General features: G+C 34.1%; 2 protein-coding genes across 3 annotated transcripts in view; one reads left to right on the top strand and one right to left on the bottom strand.

Moving 5' to 3' along the window:
- Window positions 1-19,938, top strand: part of LOC149083145 (uncharacterized) — a 66,135-nt gene that overhangs the window by 3,593 nt on the left and 42,604 nt on the right. The window lies entirely within an intron of this gene.
- On the bottom strand, window positions 513-15,029 carry LOC149083146 (NADP-dependent malic enzyme-like). Its single transcript, XM_089236290.1, has 13 exons — window positions 14,158-15,029; window positions 10,265-10,423; window positions 7,686-7,810; window positions 7,309-7,384; window positions 6,308-6,469; window positions 5,193-5,296; window positions 4,698-4,807; window positions 3,922-4,019; window positions 3,631-3,744; window positions 3,163-3,274; window positions 2,336-2,478; window positions 1,988-2,158; window positions 513-1,011 (listed from the first exon to the last, which is right to left on the bottom strand). The coding sequence occupies exons 1-13, from the start codon at window positions 14,404-14,406 to the stop codon at window positions 808-810; spliced, it is 1,827 nt and encodes a 608-aa protein (XP_089092416.1). The 5' UTR covers window positions 14,407-15,029; the 3' UTR covers window positions 513-807.

Below are 19,938 nucleotides of genomic sequence, written 5' to 3' on the forward strand. Positions count from 1 at the left end.
AAAAAAATATCCCCACATATGCATATACAAATAATTTCTAAATATTTTTTATTTAAGCATTTTTAATTTGTGGTTAGTTATGGCTGTTCAGTAACAAAATACCAGTAAAAAAGAATTTTGAGGCTATTTCTAAAAGAATTGAACATTTTTGATGCTATCTCTAGAAATAGTGTTACAATGAAACAGTTGATACTTGGAAAAAAAAAAAATCATACCTGCGAGAAAAAACCAATGTTATGAAACTATTATGAGCAATATTTATTTGAAAAAGTGATTGAGCATCAATAAAACTTCACAAATATGCACTTATTTTGAAAATTCTTTGATTTTATGCATTTATATGCATTAATGTTGGAAAAGGTAAAAATATGCATATAATCCGGGCTTTAGTAATCATTCTTTCAGTATGATAATATGTGACTCATTACATTGTCCTCAGACCACAATATATATAATTGTAAAACAATGTTCATAGGCACCTACACCATTTGTTTATTTTATTTTTTTTGCCATTATGGCCAGACATCTAGATTTATCCAGCCCCCATTTAAACAACACAACCAAGATTATTCAGCCATTTGCTTTGATTTCAACACAACATATTACATACTTTTATTAAATTTTCGAAACATTTCAGTTTGATATCCTTTCTTATAACATACAAATTTGAAAGAATTACTAAAAATACACCGAATACACTGAAGTATGTGAACAAATGATACTTTTGAGAAAACACCATATACACAAAAATTCTCTTAAAATGTCTTGTTACATGTATAAACTTTTTCTTCCCACATGGTTGCTGGATCACTCATAGTTATGATTGTATTGCTTGGAAGCCAAAAACTTTTCTAGATCAGCAGGTTCTGGTTTATATGATGCTTGTCCTTCTTCAAACAAAAACTTTGACACTTGTGTAGCAATTATCATTGAAACTTTCCTTATGTTGTCCAGAGGTGGATAAACGCGTCCTTCATCCATATGTTCTTTGGTAACCATTTCTGCCAAAGCCTGCAATGAAATCAAAGTTATGTTGATTATATATATACACGATATGCTTGCACACACACATATTTTGACTTTTACTTCACTAGCTGTACACAACTCTGCCCTATTGCCATAGAGGCAATTTATTACCATTTTATCTCCAAAAAAGATGGCTGTGTTAGAATCAGTGATTGCAAAACCTGATTTTACATTTTAGATGGGTTTTTTTTGCAAGTGCTACTATCTATATTCTAAATTGCACTCAATAAGCTGACATTGAATGATTGTTTTAAATGAAATTTCAAATATTGAAAAAAGTCTATAGGATATTTGGTGTGGTGAGATTTTTCTGGAAGACGCAGACCAGCTCACATTAGTTTACAAAATACTTTTTCCTGTGTGGTGTAAAAAGTATAAATATTTGCTTATGTACAATATGTTTAGATGCACTCTAGTGTTCAATGTAAACAAAGTTTACTTTCCCCATCTGCACACAGTTTTGGTTTGCACCTCAGTTTATTTTCTCTTAAGGATGTGATAATTTATGCATTCTGTGAAGTTCTTTGCATTCATGCAGTTTAGTAATTTGCGGCACTAGAACATGAAATGCACACAACTCTGACATTATAAAAACTTCAAGGTCACATATATACTCAGACAGTCTAGAGCTTACACTAATTTTTTAGAAATTTCCCTGAGGAATGTTTCTGAGGAGCATGTATGATCATGTGGAAATATTAGTCTATAAGAATAAGAGAAACATTTAGTCATTTATTTTTTGATTAAATCATGTTTAATTTTTTTTTGTTTGATATTTTGTCGGAGGCATTGATGGGTCTTGCATCTCAAATTTTGTGTTTTTATTTTTTAGTACCCCACTGATTCATATAGCAAGAGTTGTTAATCTGTAGAATTTTTTTTTGGTCAGAAAAGCAGTACTTTTTTTTCTGATGTACCATGCTGAACTCTATAATTCTGTGTTTAAAAAAAAAATTCTAACCTTAGCTGCAACCAGAAAAACTTTATCACCAACTCTTGTTGCTTCACATGCAATAAGGGCCAATGCAACCCCAGGAAATATGTAAGCATTGTTCCCTTGTCCAGGGTGGAATGTTCTTCCATTAACAGTTACTGGTGGGAATGGACTTCCACTTGCAAATACACATTTCCCCTAAAAAATATATTTGCAATGATAAGTTTTATTGAATATTTTTAAAAATTAAATATAAAATGAATGGTTTTTTAAAAAACTAAATACCAAAAAGTGTTTTCGAGTTTACTCATTTGAAAAAAAAAAAAAAACTCCATTGAGTAAGGTTACATTATAAAGGTAAAAAAAATCAATTACTTGGGTATGAGTATATGCTTGTTCTGCAGTGCATTCTGCTTTTTCAGTTGGATTACTAAGTGCAAATATGATGGGTTGCTTGTGAGTTTCTGCCATAATTTCTAAAACTTTCTTTGTGAATACTCCAGGTTGAGCAGAGGCACCTACATATGCAAAAATAAGAATTACAGAATGTTGGACTTATTTGTTTATTTATTTTAATTTGTTTTTTCTTCTTCTCTAAACTTTCCTCATTGCTTCTATAAGTAATAGCTTAGATGGGTCAACTTTGTCCCATTCGCCCCTTTTGTAGTAAGAACATTTTCAGCTCTTTTTTCCATTAAGTCACCTTATAGGATCCTACATTTTATCTTTAGCTTCTACCCCCAAAGCAGAATGTTCAGCACTGTTCTCGACGAGCCCTCAGCTGACTGAAAATGTTCTGCGGTAAAAATCCCCATACATGTAATAATGTTTTTTGCACTTTTTCTTAAAATTCTTCCAAATTGTTCTGCGGTAGCGTTAATTGTTCTGCGACATACGTCACAGATTTTGGCACATTCTGCTTCAAGAGCTTCTACTATCCTCTAGTCCATTCTACCACCTCCAGTTGAAAAACATTAGCCAGATGATGAATGGTTTTTATATTTATTAAAGCAGGAAAATGTCATCCAATGATCCAATCCATCTTAAAACTTCATTGATTTCTCTTGAATTTATGGCAGAATCTATTGAAATCAATATTACGAGATATCACCAAAGTTTAAAAATTAATTTTCAGAAAGCTTATTTTTCTCAGTCACCAAACACAAATTTTGCTCTTTAAAATATAAAAAATTAGCTCTCACCAATTAGCGTAGATGGCTTGATATCTTGTACCATTTTCTCTAAATCTTTCAAGTTTTCATATTTCTTAGCATACACTAATTTGTGGTCTGTTACTGTATTACCTGGCCTGTTCTGAAATGTAATAAATATTCAACTTTTAAGAAATCAAAACTAATTCAACAGTTTAGTTAATTTTTGCATCACAATTTAAGGAACTTTTCATGAGAAGCTCATTAGGTATTATTTCATACATACGTTTAAAGTAATGTGTGTGTATATGAAATAAAAAAATTGCTGCCTTTTGCAAACTTTAATTATAAAAAAAAATGTGGTATTAGATTCTTCCATATTGAAATTGCATGATTAGACAATTACCTAAATTTTAACTGATGTAATCATACGAAAAATATTTTATTTTTGTTGAATGTGTGGAAATCCATTCAAATGTATCGAAAGAAAGAGAAAGAATATTTTCACTCCTGAAGTACCTTTACAACAAGTCCCTGAGAGTCAGCCATCCAAATGTGATTTTCCGCTTCTTCTTTTCTCAATCCTTCTTCTTGCATTTCCATGACAAGCAAATCTGCAATACCCAGTGCAGCCTGAAAAATATGTAATTAGTTATAGGTGTGGCAAAAATTAATTCAATTTTCACTGAAATATAAACTAATATTTTGAGCTCTGTGAATTTCTATTAATTTAAATTAAAAAAAATATATAAATTAAGAAATTAGAACAAATTATTACAGTGATGATAAGAAGTTATTTTGATTTCATACCTCTCCTGCTCCATAAAATAAGAAGGTATGTTCAGAAACTTTGGTTCCTGTGATTTTCACGCTAGCTAAAATGCCAGCAACGGCTACTGATGCTGTACCTGGTGGTTGAAAATATTTGTGTTACATTATTTTAATACTCGTTTTTTTTAAATAAGAAAACATGTAAAAAAAAAAATTCTAATGTGGATAAAAGTTATTGTTTGCTAATTTAAATTAACATTTTTTCTTCACATAACACAACTGGAATTTTGAAAAAGTTTGAAAGGATTCCAATTTCGCCATCCTCACAGCCAAATGAATAACACTCCAACCTTCAGTTTAACAGGTCAGAGTTATAGAACTGTTCATAATTAGCTCTCTGTAGGTCTTGGTCTAATGAATCCATGAGGAGTTAAATAACATAACTGTTGTGAGATAAAATGAATAATCATATTTTGAAAAGCTGTCCAAATTGTATTTAGTGCCTAGCAGAGCTTCATGATGATCCTGTGTTTGGCTGAAAAATTAAGTTATCACCATTAATTCATAATGCAATGTGTATTGTGTTAATCATGACAGGAATAAATGGAAATGTGCCATTCAAGTACTAAGGCAGGGTATAATTTTGGCACTGCTTGTGTACTTATGTGTACTTAATATTTCTTTGATGAAACTTTTCAGAGATATCTTGTCTCCTTTATATTTATTTTTTGAAAATCAAGGAATAGGTCACATGCTAAAAATATTTTCAGTGAATTTAAAATAATTATAAATATACATGATAGCAATAAATATACCTTGTATATCATCGTTAAAGGTGCAATATTCATCATTATATTTCTCTAAAAGTCGGAATGCATTTTTGTTTGCAAAATCTTCAAATTGAATCAAGCATGAACGCCCATACCTATAGCATAAGAGGAAGAGAAGAGAAAAATATACTTGAAATGATGTCTAAAATGCTTTGCATTCACCTTCAAATATATCACAAAAAAACTATTTGTAGGTCAAAATATACATATACATACATACATACATACATACATATATATATATATACACACACACACACACACACACACACACACACACACACACACACACACACGCACGCAAAATGATCAACGTCTGAAATCTATAATTAGTCCAAACAAATTTCTGATCTATAATTAGCCCTTCTCCTTTATCTATAAAATGTGTTAAAAAATAAAAAAATATGAAATATATATAATTTCTTTGATTCTCTAATATATAAAATGCAACAAAGAAAATATATAAAGTTTTGAACTCGCCTTTCTACTGCTGCTTTCATAAACTCATCTATAAGGTCATCATACTGTTTACCCTGTATACGTTTTTGCTTCAGCCCTATGTACATCCTATCATTTAACAGCGCCTATAGAATGAAAATTTTTTGAGTTAATCAAAAGAAAGATTTGCAATAAAAAAATCTGCGGGAGAATCGTCCACGATAGAAATGAAACTTCTAGGTTATTTAACCCCTAGGTTGTGAGAATAGTGTGGGAATACACACTCCTTCCCAACCTAATTTTATTTTCTTCCAAACTGTGTGCATCGCCCATCATACTAAAGGTGATGTTGTATGGTTCCAGAGGCATCATGGGGGGGGGGGGGGTAGGGAAAGGTAATAAACTGTCTTTGGCTGACACAAAGCGCCTAAACTAACCCCTCCCCCATCCAACTTCGTTTTCTCACATGTCCGAATCTGTATATTGACATCCTCACCATCACAACCCAGCTGCTTCTCTGAACTTCATCATATAATCAATCATTCTGTGGAACAGGTTTTGAAGAAAAAGAAAGCGTCCCACTTTCTGTGATGGATTTTCTTTCTGTCACAAAATTTCACTCTTATGTCCCTGAAGAAGTTTCACTTTAGAAATTAGAATAGCAATATATTATCATGTTTTAGTAATTCAATAATTTTATTGGTAATTTAGTTTATAAATAATTTATGAAATCTGTAAGTCTTAAATTTCTCCATCTTCAATCTGATGCTCACTAAATCATCCAAGAATAATAAATGCTTATTTATAATTTCATATACTCACTAAAATCAATCAACTCCCTAATAACCCCATCCAAGTTGCAGTGAAGGATTTGTATTATGCTAATTTCAGTTTAAGCATATCAATCATATATATTGCTGTCCCGCCCCTAGAGGCATACAGTGGTCAGTTTAAGCATATGCCATATTTATCACATGGGTATTCATCTAATAACAAGAATAAGTGGATTTTCATGCTATTGATTTCCATCTGCATATATCATTAGGGGTATATAGTGGGTTCTTGCTACATTGTCATATTATGATGAAAAACAACAGATTTTTTCAGGTAAAAAAAAAATTAAAGGGGGAGGTTGTCTCACAGGTGACAATCTTTACCTCATTATTTGTGCCGACATCCAAAGTCACTGGCAGTAAAGTAGATGGCTGTATTGCAGCTAGAGCTGTGTATAAGGAAAGTTTGCCAACTGGAATTCCCATGCCATTTGCTCCCAGGTCTCCTAGACCTAATATCCTTTCACCATCTGTAATAACTATCGCCTGAAATGGTAACATGAATTCCGTATGAATATACAATGATACTGAAGATTTTTTTTTTTACAAAGACATTGAATAGTGTAATTCTTTTTTTAAATCTACATTCATATTTTGTGACTAGTATAACAGAGAAAATTGAAAATTGCATTCGAATTTTCTATCTATTTTCTACAATTAGTATTTTATGCATCTGGTTCACTGAAAATGTTTTTTCCACTTATGAGTGAATTTTAATGTGTATTCAATACCATCGAGTATTAACGAGAAATAGTGCTTTCTAATTGGTATTAAAAAATTATCTGTGAGTATTACAATAGGTAACATGAGCAACCTTTCTATTTGCTGAAGCTTTTTTTCTAAGTTCATAGGATGCCAAAAAAAAGAATTTCATTTCATCTAAACACTTTAATTCATATTTTGCACGTTGACACTTGATAACCACATACTTGACTAAATGAAAATCAGTAATAGGGAATGTATTAATTCTAAGATCTGGTACACAATAATTAAATTTTATTGTAAATTATTCTATGTATATTTGTGTGTGTTAATATGGTTTTAGTTTTTATTTATTTTTAAAAAATTTGCATGGCATGTAATTTATGTACTTAAACAGTGAGGTTTAAATGAAAATCCTCTAAAATTTCAACTATAGTGATGAAACAACAAATTTTTAGATGCCTCTATTTTGGTCAGCAAAAAAATCATTGTTGCTTTTCTTTGTACATGCAATTCTGATGTACAGATGAAATGTACTCTTTGTATTTGGTTCCAATTTGTAGATAAATGTAATCACATACACTCATGTTTATTATGCTCTTTCATCTAAAAAAAAAAGTTACCTTAATATCCTCTTCTGGCCAGTTTCCAAGAATTTCACTGACCTTTCCTGCATCTTTTGAGGTTATGTACAAGCCCCTGCATTAAAGGGGGAAAAAAAGTGTTTATTTTGCTGATGTCAACTTTTACAGGTCCGTAGCATCATAAATATTTTGATCATATTAGTAAATTCTTGTTGGAACAAAATGCATTCAAATTAAAACATAATGCTGTAAGTTATATATATGATTATAAAATAACCTTAAAAAATTTAGTGGGTGGAAGTTTTTGATCATAAAGAAATGTAAATCTATACACAGTGCAGATTTTTATAATTTATATTACTGTTATTTTTGTGCAATCGGAACCAGTAATTTAAGTATGAATATGATGATCTCACCTTGGTCTCCTATAAATGTTACTGTATTCAATACAAGCTTGTCCAACAACAGGTGTATAAACATAAGGCATTAGCTCTTCGGTATGTTCACATAATACTCTATAAAAAAGGCGTTCATTGGTATCCTGAAAATAAGTAAATTTGAGGTTGCATAATTTTGTTCTGAATCATTTAGTTGATAATTATTGTTAATGATAATTAATTATAAATGAAATATGGTGATAAAACAAATAGTATTTCAAGTTTATAGGAGAAATCTGAAAATAGTATTTTTACTGTTAGTTTTACTTGCATAAGAAATTTCTCCATGTTGTGAAACTTCCCCCGAGTCTAGAAAATTTTCATTCATATTATTTTCATTTGAGCAGGCTAATATGAATTTATAAGGACCCTTTTTGAATACTTAGAAATTTACCACATGAGCTACCAATGATGGGAAAAGTTATCCCTTCTTACATTTCTGCACAAAAGCCAAATTTCAATGATGAAATGTAAAACCTGGATATGGTGGTATTTATGAATGGATTTGCTGCCTTAAAATGGTCATGCACTGGAAGCTACTACAGGTGAAAGCAAGTTGTATGTATGCGCAAGACTACTATAGTGGTCTTGCACATACATTGGATTTATTCCTTACTTGTTTTTGCTCGTAGTAGCTTCCAGTGGACGACCGGCCTTAAGGGGGCCCTGCTTCCTGGAGCGAGGCTCCAGTGCCATGTTTTTTTTGTGGGTCATGCTATTGATTTCATATTAAAGTGATGTACTGTATTGAAAAACCCCCAAGAAAAAGCAAATGAGGTCGATCCCTCAGAATCTGTTAGTTTCCTTGAGGGCTATCTTGGTGGAATTACGTTGCTTCTCATTTGTCAATTGGTTGGTTTGATGAGCTTTATTTCATTATTTTTCTTGTGTTTCGTTGTAAATTATGCACCCTTGTAAATTTCAAGTACAGTGTGATACCCCGACTTACGTCAGTAATTTATTCCAAGACTGGCGACGTAAGTCGAGGTAAGCTTTTTCAACAGCAATATCCCTTCCTTCCTCAAGAGAAGGGAGGTAAATTTTCATATTTCCTTCATTCTTTCTTATTTATTCACAGGTGCATCGATAGTGTTTGGAACTTGTGGGTGCTCGTCTTGATCTTTAGTAGGAAATTTTGATTTTTGAATCAATTCGGGTTGTTCAGATACATGCTATAATTTACCGTGGGTGCTCAAGAATCCTGTCAGCTCTATTAATCTTTTATGCAACTTTTTTCGGGGGGAAACATTTCTCGCCAACAACGCGACGTCAAAGGCTTTGAAGCTTTGCTCAAAATGAGTCTAATTGGGAGGGAGGGAGGGGGAACGCATTTTTTTCAAGACGAGACGAAGTAAGTGAGGTGACGTAAGTCGGTGTATTACGGCACTTATGTTACATTACATTAAAAAAAAATATTAAAAATAACATTCTAAATTAGAGAAAAGTCGTGTTTTTAAAAAAAAAATTGTACGCAATGAGTAAAGTAGAAAAACCCATTGTCAGAAGAATATGTATTTGAAGTGTAAAGAAAGGTGGTTGTAAAAAAGGGGGATAAAAATTCCGGTATAGTGCACGCAATATCATAAATTTGCGAAAATTTTCTTATGAAATTACAGATAGAATTTAAATTAAAACTTGGTTCACACCGGAACATTTGATGTAAAAATTTAATATGCTGACATGGATCTCTAACTGTGAATGGCCATGAATCAAATACGGATGCGGTCCGTGATCATGTACATGTTTCACCGAATCTTTTTTTTTATCGGAAGAAAAATGAAGAATATATTAGACATTCGTTTCTAATTTCCTTCCGTGTTAAAAATATTTCTCTACGAACATCAATGAAACCGGTTCGATTTCTTGATGTGGTCACTGGACAAACTATTGTATGTACTGTAGTTTGTAACGACTTTTTTTTTGAACCGAAACCTCGTACGTGGTATTGGAAGAAAGAAAAATTCGAATTTAGTAACCGGATATATAATAGGTGAACAATATTTAACTTTTTGTTTTCTTTAGAGCATAAACCTGATCGTCCTTTAAGGTGAAAAATTTGCGTGACGTGAAAACCAGTGCGTGTAGTGACTCTTATCGGTTATTTGTTAAGTAATCGAGGACGCATTTTATTACAACTAGTAAATTATACATTCTTTTCCAGTTTGTTCGTTATTTAATTAGCCTGAACGGGACACCGCCTGGGTTTTCCTTGAGCCGGCAAACCTTTGTTTTCATGTCAAAGAAAAAAAGAGATATGCCGATATGCTGTCAACCAGCTGACCTTGCAGTTCGCCTTCCCTCTCCTTCATGATAGTCCAATAATTTCCATTCAGCTGTTGTGGCGTAATTTGCGTCACATATGAACGACAATTAAAATTTATGAAAGGGAATTGATACAAAAGTTTTCCTCACACTTCATATCGATAATCTATCTGCACACCGATAAAAAAAAAACCGTTTCATTATTGTTCTTGCTAATTAGAATTTATTTTGAACAAAAAATAAAATAAATAAAATGCTGTACTTTTTTGTCACCATGACCCGTTTTCATTACTTACCTGTAACTCTCGGAGGAACAGATACCGGCTGAGATCATCTTCGTACCTTTGTAAGTTGTCAAGTACGCAGTCAACTTGTACTGAGACTGGTCTGATGGCCGCTGGTAGCAAGCCACGAATACCCAGCTTATTTCTCTCACTATCACTGTGTGCTAGGCCCTGTAATAAAAAAAAATTTCATTTTGATTTTATTTAATATCTCTCAATCATTTGCCGAAGTGCGATTTTTCATATTCTTCTTAAGCAGCGGTTTCCAACCTGGACTCCGCGATCCCTTCAGGAACATAAAAAAACCCAGTAAATTTAGTTAATGAATGATAAAAAAAATAGTCGAAGGGGCTCTCCGAGTTAATCAAAAAGGTTGGGAATCACTGCTTTAAAGAAACAAAGATATAGTTTTTAATAATTCTTCTTTATTCTGGTGTTTCGGAGGTTGAGAGATGGGATACGCTGTTTTTTTTTTTTTTTTTGTTAGTTTCGGGTAAATTTCGTTGATTCATTTTGTAGATTTTGTTGATTGATATTGTACAGCAGTGTTTTTCAACCTGTGGTCCGTGGACCTCCGGGTGCATTTTGTAAGAGGTCCGTGGATCATTTTAATTCACCGTTGCATAAATTTTTGCATTATTTATTGTATTTTGTAATACGAAAATTATGAAAAAAACTACTATGAAGTTTATGGGAGGGCGGCGTGTGTGTTGAAATTGACCTTCTGACGCTACAGGGATGGGGGAAGTCCGTGACATCAAAAAAGTTTGAAACACTTGTATAGTATGACGGATTCGATTTGACCGAACTTATTGAAAAAACGGGCATGATATTTCCTAAAGGGGGCGCGTTAGTCTGTTCTTGAGCAAGAAAAAAAATCAGTCCATGTGTACGCATTTATTTTTTTTGCATTTATCATGTTTAGGTCTTATGTCTCTGTGGGGTTAAATATTTTACGCCCTGCCCACCAAACCTTGAGAACATTTTTGCATGTCTTCACATTCAGCCGTTCTGTGCATCTCTGCAAGTGCCGAAATACTCTGCTAGGATAATAACTATTATTAGTACTTATTATTTTTTCGTTTTTGACGTGTTCATTTTATTTCAATAACAGTGCAAAAACTGCTGACTGTTTTTCGAAATCGCTTGCATATTTGTTTTGCTAGGACGTATAACTTGATTCATATTTTAATGTAAAGAAGACACGAGGCACCGGCAGTAAACGATGTTGCAGAAAACTCTTGTCATTTATTATTACACGCTGGAAGCACATTTATATTGTGTAAGATGTTTGCGTATGGTCTGTAGGTTGACAAATACTACCAAAAGAATTTTGGCAAATCTAGATTTCTGTTTGCTTTGATGTTCATTTAGAAAACGAAACTCATTGAAAAAGGAAGAAAAGACCATAATCTTTCTTTATGGAATCACTTCCTTTCGTCCCACAATCGGTGATCACTTTACGTGAAATACGATTCGTCATGCGTCCTTAGAACGAAAACAAGGAAATCCCCATGACTGTGCCATTGCATAAAGACGTAATGGGAAATAATTAAGGAAAGATTAGGGGGGTCTTACTCTCATAATCGGGTATTAAGAGAGTAGAAGAGGCAAAATGATCGTTTAGTCAAATTTCCAACTCGAGAAATATCAAAAACGTGTGCCATTTCGATCTCTTTGGATGCGTTTCCTCGACGTTTCCGCTAACGTCTACCTAAAAAATTATTGCCTTCGCTTCATTTTTATTCCTTCCCAAACATGGTGCAAACCGCTGTTTGCGCTGCAATCAATGATGATAATAAAAAAAATTCATTGCGTGATTGTGACGTAAAGTCTGAGCGGATACTGCTACAGCATAAAATAGTTTTTCGCTTGCCGTCTTAACTGGAGTCACTGAAATTTGAATTACTAAACGGTAGGTTTTCAATTACCCCGTTCGAAATACTTTCTGAGGAATTCGACGTTTTATGAAAGACGTCTAGGTTCTCGACGTTTTGGGAATTTCTAGGTTCTCGAACTAATTGAGTTTACCCGGTCTATAGAGTCATCTTTGACTAGAACAAGGGTTCTTAACCTTTTGTGTTCCATGGAGCCTTTGGGCCAATAAGACAAAGGCCAGGGACCTTTTCTCCCAATAAGATAAAAGCTGCGAACTAGCTCACAGAATAATATTCAACATATAACAATGTAAAAACAATAAGTTAATTGTTTTCTTATCCAATCTCACAGACGTCCCTGAAACCTCTCCAAGGATCGGTATTATATTCGCATTACTTTCTAAGAAATTCGACACACTTTAAATGATTTTCAAGGCGCTTGAATTTGAGAAAAGTAAAAAAAAAAAAAAAAATCGCTGTAAGCTACGGAATGGGTATAATATTAGTTTACTATACATAGTTTACGTCTTCCGCATCGGAAATACGATGAAAGACGGACTTTCATTGCCAGGAGAGATCATAGCGACGAAGTCAACAGTGGATTTTCCGGTCGAGAGCCCTTGTCGAGCAAAGGTGGATCAATGTCATATTTGTTCTGCAGTTTACCATCCCATTGATTATGTAAAAGAGTGTGAGTGGGAAAGAGAAATTTTAATTATATTTTCCCGCATATGGCTACTCAAGCGATACATGTTATGCTCTATTACATCGCAACTAATTGATTTCATCTGAAACTAATAAAAGACAAGTATAGCGTAAACTATGCACTCAAACGATTGCGTTATGATGGGCCTTATTTCTTGTAAAAATTGCATCCAATCGCTCAGAAAGGCCATGTAAAAAGAGTAATTTTTACATGGAGTAAAATTACATTACCCCCATGTTACAAGAGTGATTTTACATTTTTAATATTCTCATATTAGAAATATGCAGCTTTGATGTATACAACTAAAGTATAATGCGATCCTTGAAATTGGATCTAGCTTCTGGATTGTGACTGTCTTGATTGAATATATCCCACAGTCTCACAGATTAAGATCGCTCGAGTTCGGTATGTTGATGGGATACAATAATTCAACTGTTTTTAGTGAAAAAAAAAGTTTTTTTTAAATCATCTATTGCGTACAAATATTAGAATCGTCAGTTTCAGGTAATTTTGCTTGCGTGCACCAGGATTTAGCGATTTGTTTTTTCTCTATTCTGATCTTTATAACTCTTGCTCATAACCGTAAAATATCGTCAACTACGAAACTTCGTCCTACAGTAACTGAATTTATACTTCCAATATTTTTACTCTAGATATTTGTTGATATTATGTATACTCTAACACAGGCATCTTCAACCTGTTGCTCGCGATCACCCAAGAGTGCTTGATACTAGTGTCCAATTTCGTTCTCGCGAGTGCTTGATCAACGTTTCACTTAAACACCTTGTACAAATTGCATTCAAGGATTGAAATCCTGATTTTTGTTGAACTTGCCGTAAGGGGTGCTCTTCTTTTGATGATGGATACAGGCAATGCTCGCAACTAGAAAAAGGTTGGACAACTCTGCTCTAACACCACCCTCTGATCATAATTATTTTTTTCTCATTCTGTGTTATTGCATGACAACACACAATGTTGTTCTCGAGCTTAAAATTTCTATTTTTTTCTATTATCTACCTATTCTTATTTAAAGGACAATTGTATTACATATATATATATATACACACTTTAAGAATGTCTGAAACTTTTCAAATGCAAGAAGTTTGAGGAGTGCGAAGAGTGTTTCTCACGTTGAAGATTCGTGATCTCTCATTTGAGATGGAATGAGGGATTTTATAACATTTATTTGAAAAACTCTCATATTTGTTAATTTAATTTTTTTTCGAATTTGTAAAAATAACAATTTTTTTACGTTTTTTTTCTTCAAATTTCTTAATTGTAAATATGAGTTTCGAAAATAAATATTGCCATAGTAATCTCACCTTAAAGAGTTTCGGATTATTTACCAAGTCATACCCAGACGTGATGCTGCTGCTGCCTTCTCTCTCGCTCATCTTATGAAACATTTGTCCCATGATCTTCTTCGTCTGCCGGTGATGAAGTGCGAAACGATTCTGAAACGAGCAGCCCAGCGTGCAATTATGTCGTAAGCCGCGTTGCATCACGGGAAATCTCGCGGCTGAAGGAAAACACCAAGGTAAGAAATTACGATAAAACAAACACAAGGACATCGTTTTATCGGAGAAGCAGGAAGTATACGAAAAACGGATTCGATTTTGTTTTTTCTTTCACTGATCTTTCAATCGTGTGTACATTACAGATTACGCGAAGCTCTTCATCCGCGTACAGTTCAGTAATACAGAGTATTCGTATAGACCGAATATTATTTCTTCAGTGTAATAACTGAAAGAATTTTCTTTGACATATTCGTGTCTGAAATGGACGGAAACGTCCTCTGTACCGTGAGTATACTTCACCGAAAATGTCATGACCTCGAACACCACACCCACGCACGCATCCAAATGATAAGCAGTTCCTTCGGGATGAAATCCACAAACCGGAGAAGACCGATGAAATGAACGGAGAGAGAGAGAGAGATCTCCTCGCACACACACTCGCACGGTGTCTGTGCTGTCTCTATAGAGGTCGAGTGAGACAAATCAATAAAATTCGTAGGTGCAGCTGGTGGTGGTGGTGTTTCTGTTTCATCGTACTGTACGGTGTGTGTATTAAACGTGAGAAAAATCCACGCGGAGTTTCTGCCCTCTGGTGAAAGAAACCGCGTACTAAATAAATACATCTATTTCAGTCAAAGCCGAGCTGCTGGCTGCGGTCCAGAGATACACGAGGAACTCTCATACGGTATTCTAAACAAAAAGTGATGTTTTGGCACATGGGCAAGTAAAATGAATGACATGCACATATTTTGAAAGGAGGAGCTCGAAATCTCGGATTTGACAGAAATGGGAAAGAGACGTGCTTCTTTGTTTCTCTTAAAAAAGAGTTATACAATACAAAAAATGGTTCGTTTGTACAAAACTCTTATACAACTCCTTTTGATGTTGAGTCAGAATTTATACAACAGTAATTACGTAGTTGCAAATCGAGGTATTTCGAAAGAAGTTACTGATTTCGTTAGTTTTATTATATTCAGCTGAAAGATGAAAAAAAAACCAATGATTCATTATCAACATCTACTGATTATTCCCGATTTCCAGCGCCCGACTTTTACTTAATGACCCCCCCCCCCGAGCAAAAAAACCCAAACAAAAATACCTGTTGGCCTCCACGACTATAGTCAAAGATGTTCAGTTTATCATTTGATACAGTATATACTGTTTTAATTTTGGGGCCCGGGGCAAATGCCCATCTTGATCATGCCTAGCGCTTTTTACTAACTTTCTGAAATACGCAAAAGACCATTTTCAATTAAAAAGTATATTTTTCTCTACGATCGCATTGTGCATCCATACAGGATATCCTGTAAATGCTAATGCGGCCTTTATCAACCGTCCGTCTTGAAGTATGATTCCAATTTAAGAAATGCTCAAAAATTACTCTGTACCAGTTACCAGTTTTGAGAATGAAAATACATTGTGTCACGAAATAAAAAATTCAAGTTTTTATACGGTCACTTTGTTCTCTAACTTCCAATTAGAAAGTTGTCCTGTATCTCCTGAGGTCAACAGAAAAAATTTAATGTTTCTGAATGCAATATTCTCTGAGATATTTGAATTCAAAAATTATAGAAAAGTTGTGAAAGAATAGAACTGACGTACCCAACGCTCCTTTCCCTCATTTATACTGTCCTTTCCCAGCTTTTCTTCGATTTTTGAATTCGAATATCTCAACAAATATTGCACTTAGAAACTTGGATTTTTCTTTTTTGATGACCTCAGGAGAGACAGGACAACAACTTTCTAATTGGATGTTGGAGGACAGGGAAACCGTGTAAATTTTTTTTTTATTTTGTGACATACTGTACTTTCACTCTCAATACTGGTACAGAATAATTTTTGAAAGCCTTTTGAGCATTTTTTAAATTGGAATCATACCTCCACAACGAACGGTTGATGAGATGAAGGCCGCATTAGCACTTACAGGATACACTGTCTGACAAAGAAAATACCACACCATGAAGTATCAAACGTTCATAATGGTGTCGCAGCAGAGTTGCGTATAATGCAGAATGAAACAGTGTAGTACTCAGCGGCGAATCTCCCTTATATCATCTCACTAATTATGAACGGCGTATGAGAGAGAGTGAAAGAGACGTAGCCACCGGGCTGACTCTACCGTTTCTGATCAGCACGACTCGCCAACGTGGAATAATGGTTTTGGGGTTTCCGTGTACAGTGGAAAAACTAACTGTTATGTATCTTTCGTGTTAAAGGTCCTCATAGAGCAAACAGACCTTCAACACGATACGTACTTATCAGACACGAAAATTCAGGCACCTGCTGTTTTCACTTCAAAATATGGAATAAAGATACACTCATAACTCAGACTCCATAAATACGTTACGCCATACAACACTTTCCGACACGCACCAATTCGTTAGAAATTCTTCAGAGGAATATTTACGTTCTCCAATTACGGTTAATAAAAAGTAGGAAAACTGTGCCGCGCTGTGTGCTGTCGTTTAGACATCGTGAGAACTCGGGTTCGATCGCCGTAGGCGGAACAATGGTGGTCGGCTGTTTTCTGTGGTTTTTAATTCGAATGCGAGCCTTTCTGTCAGTTCAGAAAGGCTCTCTACGGAGCAATAAGGCCCCAGCAACATACAAAATTCACTCATAATATGTACAGGCCAAATAACTTGCCGAGTTGTTGCTCCGAATTCAGAAAACAGATGACGGTACTTGTTGAATTAACTCACAACCCTCTGAAACAATCATCTTCACATTAGGTACACAACACATGTCACAGAACTTTCCGATATGCATCAGTTGTTCGGAATCCCTCAGAGGAATGTTGACGAGGTGCGTGTGTGCTGCTGAGTTAGTACAGTGGAACTTGATTAATTCGAATTTTGGATAATTCTAACTTTTACGAACTCTTCTTGAGTTTTCTACCTAATTTAATGTTGAAATTTCTTTTTCAATTCGATTTTTTATCGAATGTTTTTGGATAATTTGAAGTTTGAGGAAAAAACAATTTTTGTACGACCAAATTTCGTTTGGGGAAATTCTACAAAAAGCCTGAGACTTTGCTTTTCTCGATCAAGTTGTTAAACAAAAAAATCTTCATAACTACACTAAATGTATTAAAATTCTGCTTTTCTCTAATCTTTCTTTGATAATTTGATGCTCATTTTAACATTGTTTAGCTGGAGTGCATCGAGACTGTACCACTTAATACCGATTATGCTTTTTAACCTATAGATCAAGGTTTAAAATTCGAAATCTGAATTTTTTTGTCGTTATTAAAAGTGTGGAAAGTATCCTGAATGTTCAGATATATATATATACGTTAATGAAAGTATATTTCCTTGACAAGAAAAATTTGCGAAACAGTTTCATATCGGATGATCATGAACTGTTTCCGTAAATTAGGCTTTGAGAAATCCCGTAGTGATGCTGATTCCAGAACAGTGGAGTAATGTAGCAGCTATGATCAGTTACTATAATTTTAAATTATTAAAACTTGGGAAACATTTTCGCAACTGGTGATAAAATTTTAATAATTAACAATCCTTAACCTATAAATATGCTGATGATTAAGTTGCATTTTGTACTTCCAGTGACTTTGGAATTAACCAAGTTTAACTGTACTAGAAAAGCATCACTGTGATAAATTCAATTTATCGTTGTATATGTTACTGCCAAAACCCAAAATTGGCCAGTTCGCGAAGTGGCCGGTGATCCCTGGCCAAAGTCGATAACAAAATACGTGATTTGGGATTATTGTCAAGTTGGCGTATTTTTTCGTGATAATTATGTCCACGTTAGTTATGGCAACCCATAAAACCGCAGTACCGATGATAATTTTCTTAACATAATTAATGTTTACATATTAGTTTCTTCTCTCTCATCACATGGAAATAATCCAATGCAGCTGCTATATATAGACGTATCACACGTTGACGATTAAAAACAATTGATTTGGCTCTTACCGGGCCGTCTTACATCAGCACATCGATATTTGGCCAAGGATCTCCGGCCACTTCGCGAAATGGCCGGTCAAAGTCCAAATCATTTCTGCAATTCGGACTTCGGCAAAAATGTTCGCCACTTCGCGAAGTGGCCGGCCCCGTCGCATATTGGCTGCACTTCGGGCTTTGGCAGTAACATATATACGAGTACAGTATACGTGGCGATTTGGTAAGTATGCAAACAAGAATTATTTAACGATTTTTCTCTTCCGCTGTAAGTACATCTCAACGCGCTATAAAAAAATTTCCGATTGCTATTTTTGTTGTCCTCTTCGCACTCGTTTCGGTAGTACATATACTAAAATTGGAACGGTGCAGAGAAAATTTTCTTTCATCAATCATAATTCATGCGTTAATAATTTCACGCTGTCTCTTTTGCGTGTTCATAATCAGATACGACATTTACTTTCATTCCCAACTATTTTGAGAAAGAAAGGCTGTCATGGGGCGAATAGTGGACATTGATTCTTTTCTTTAATTAGAGAACTTCTTATCTTTCTACGGAGAATGAATCACGTTTTCACAGATCTGATGGTTGATGAACTTGTTGGCGGGTGGAGGGGAACCTCTATAACACTGTATTTATTTTCGTTCAAATTATATTTATCAGTGGGATTCAATGCACCACACATACAGGAGGAAGGTCAAAGTCTATTCTTCGAGCATAAGTCAATCATTTCGAGTCTCTAGTTAATATGAATACGACGTGGACTAAAAGATCTAACCTACAAAAAAATATGCACGGGAAGAAAACTTTAGTTCGTTTCACCTCAAATAACTTGTGAGCCATTGTCTATAGAAGCATACTTTCAATTAGAAAAAGTATTTAAATAACGTGCCTATACATCTTAGATGTGTTATTTATTTTACTTAGGGCCGTATATGTGGCGAGATAAAAAATTTAATTTTTATACGGTCCCCATGTCCTCTAAACTCCAATTAGAAAGTTGTTGCCCTGTCTCTCCTGAGCTTAACAAAAACATTCTATGCTTCTAAGTGCAATATTAGCAAATATTTTTTTTTGAATTCAAAAATCGGGAAAAGATCTTCAAAATGAGGGAAAGAACAGCATATAAAGCGTAGAATGAGCTAGTTCTTTCTAGCGGTTTTTGAATTCGAATATCTTTGTATATATTATAAATTATATATATTAGTGTATATTATTTATAATTTTGCTTAATGAAAGTGGATGAGTCAACCTGGTATTTCAAGGAGTTCTAACTCAAAGATCAGTCAGCTTGATAATTTCAAAGAGCTCTAACTGTACCTAACAAAATATAGATCGCTCATATAAAACTCATCGTTAAAACACCGACTTTAGAATTTATACAGCTTTGTTTGAGTGATGAGGAGGGAAAAAAAGCCTGTGTGTTCGATTAGGACTGTAAAAAGAGTAAAAATAGAGAGAGAGAGAGTTGCTATAGCCGTTCATATAATAAGAAAGTGCATAGAACAGATTGCATCCTTATATCAGTATTTGTTAGTTCTATCACTCAACGAACACTCAATTATCAAATTTATCGAACATCGATCGTTAAAAATGAATGTTTTTCCACAAACTTTTTTTTTTTAATTTATTCAGGATGTTTTTTCCCCTTTAAAAGAAATC

The sequence above is a fragment of the Pholcus phalangioides genome, unplaced genomic scaffold (genome assembly GCF_987345545.1).
Source record: "Pholcus phalangioides strain wild (caught in Gottingen) unplaced genomic scaffold, Ppha-v1.0 ptg000009l_1, whole genome shotgun sequence".
Classification (NCBI taxonomy): domain Eukaryota; kingdom Metazoa; phylum Arthropoda; class Arachnida; order Araneae; family Pholcidae; genus Pholcus; species Pholcus phalangioides.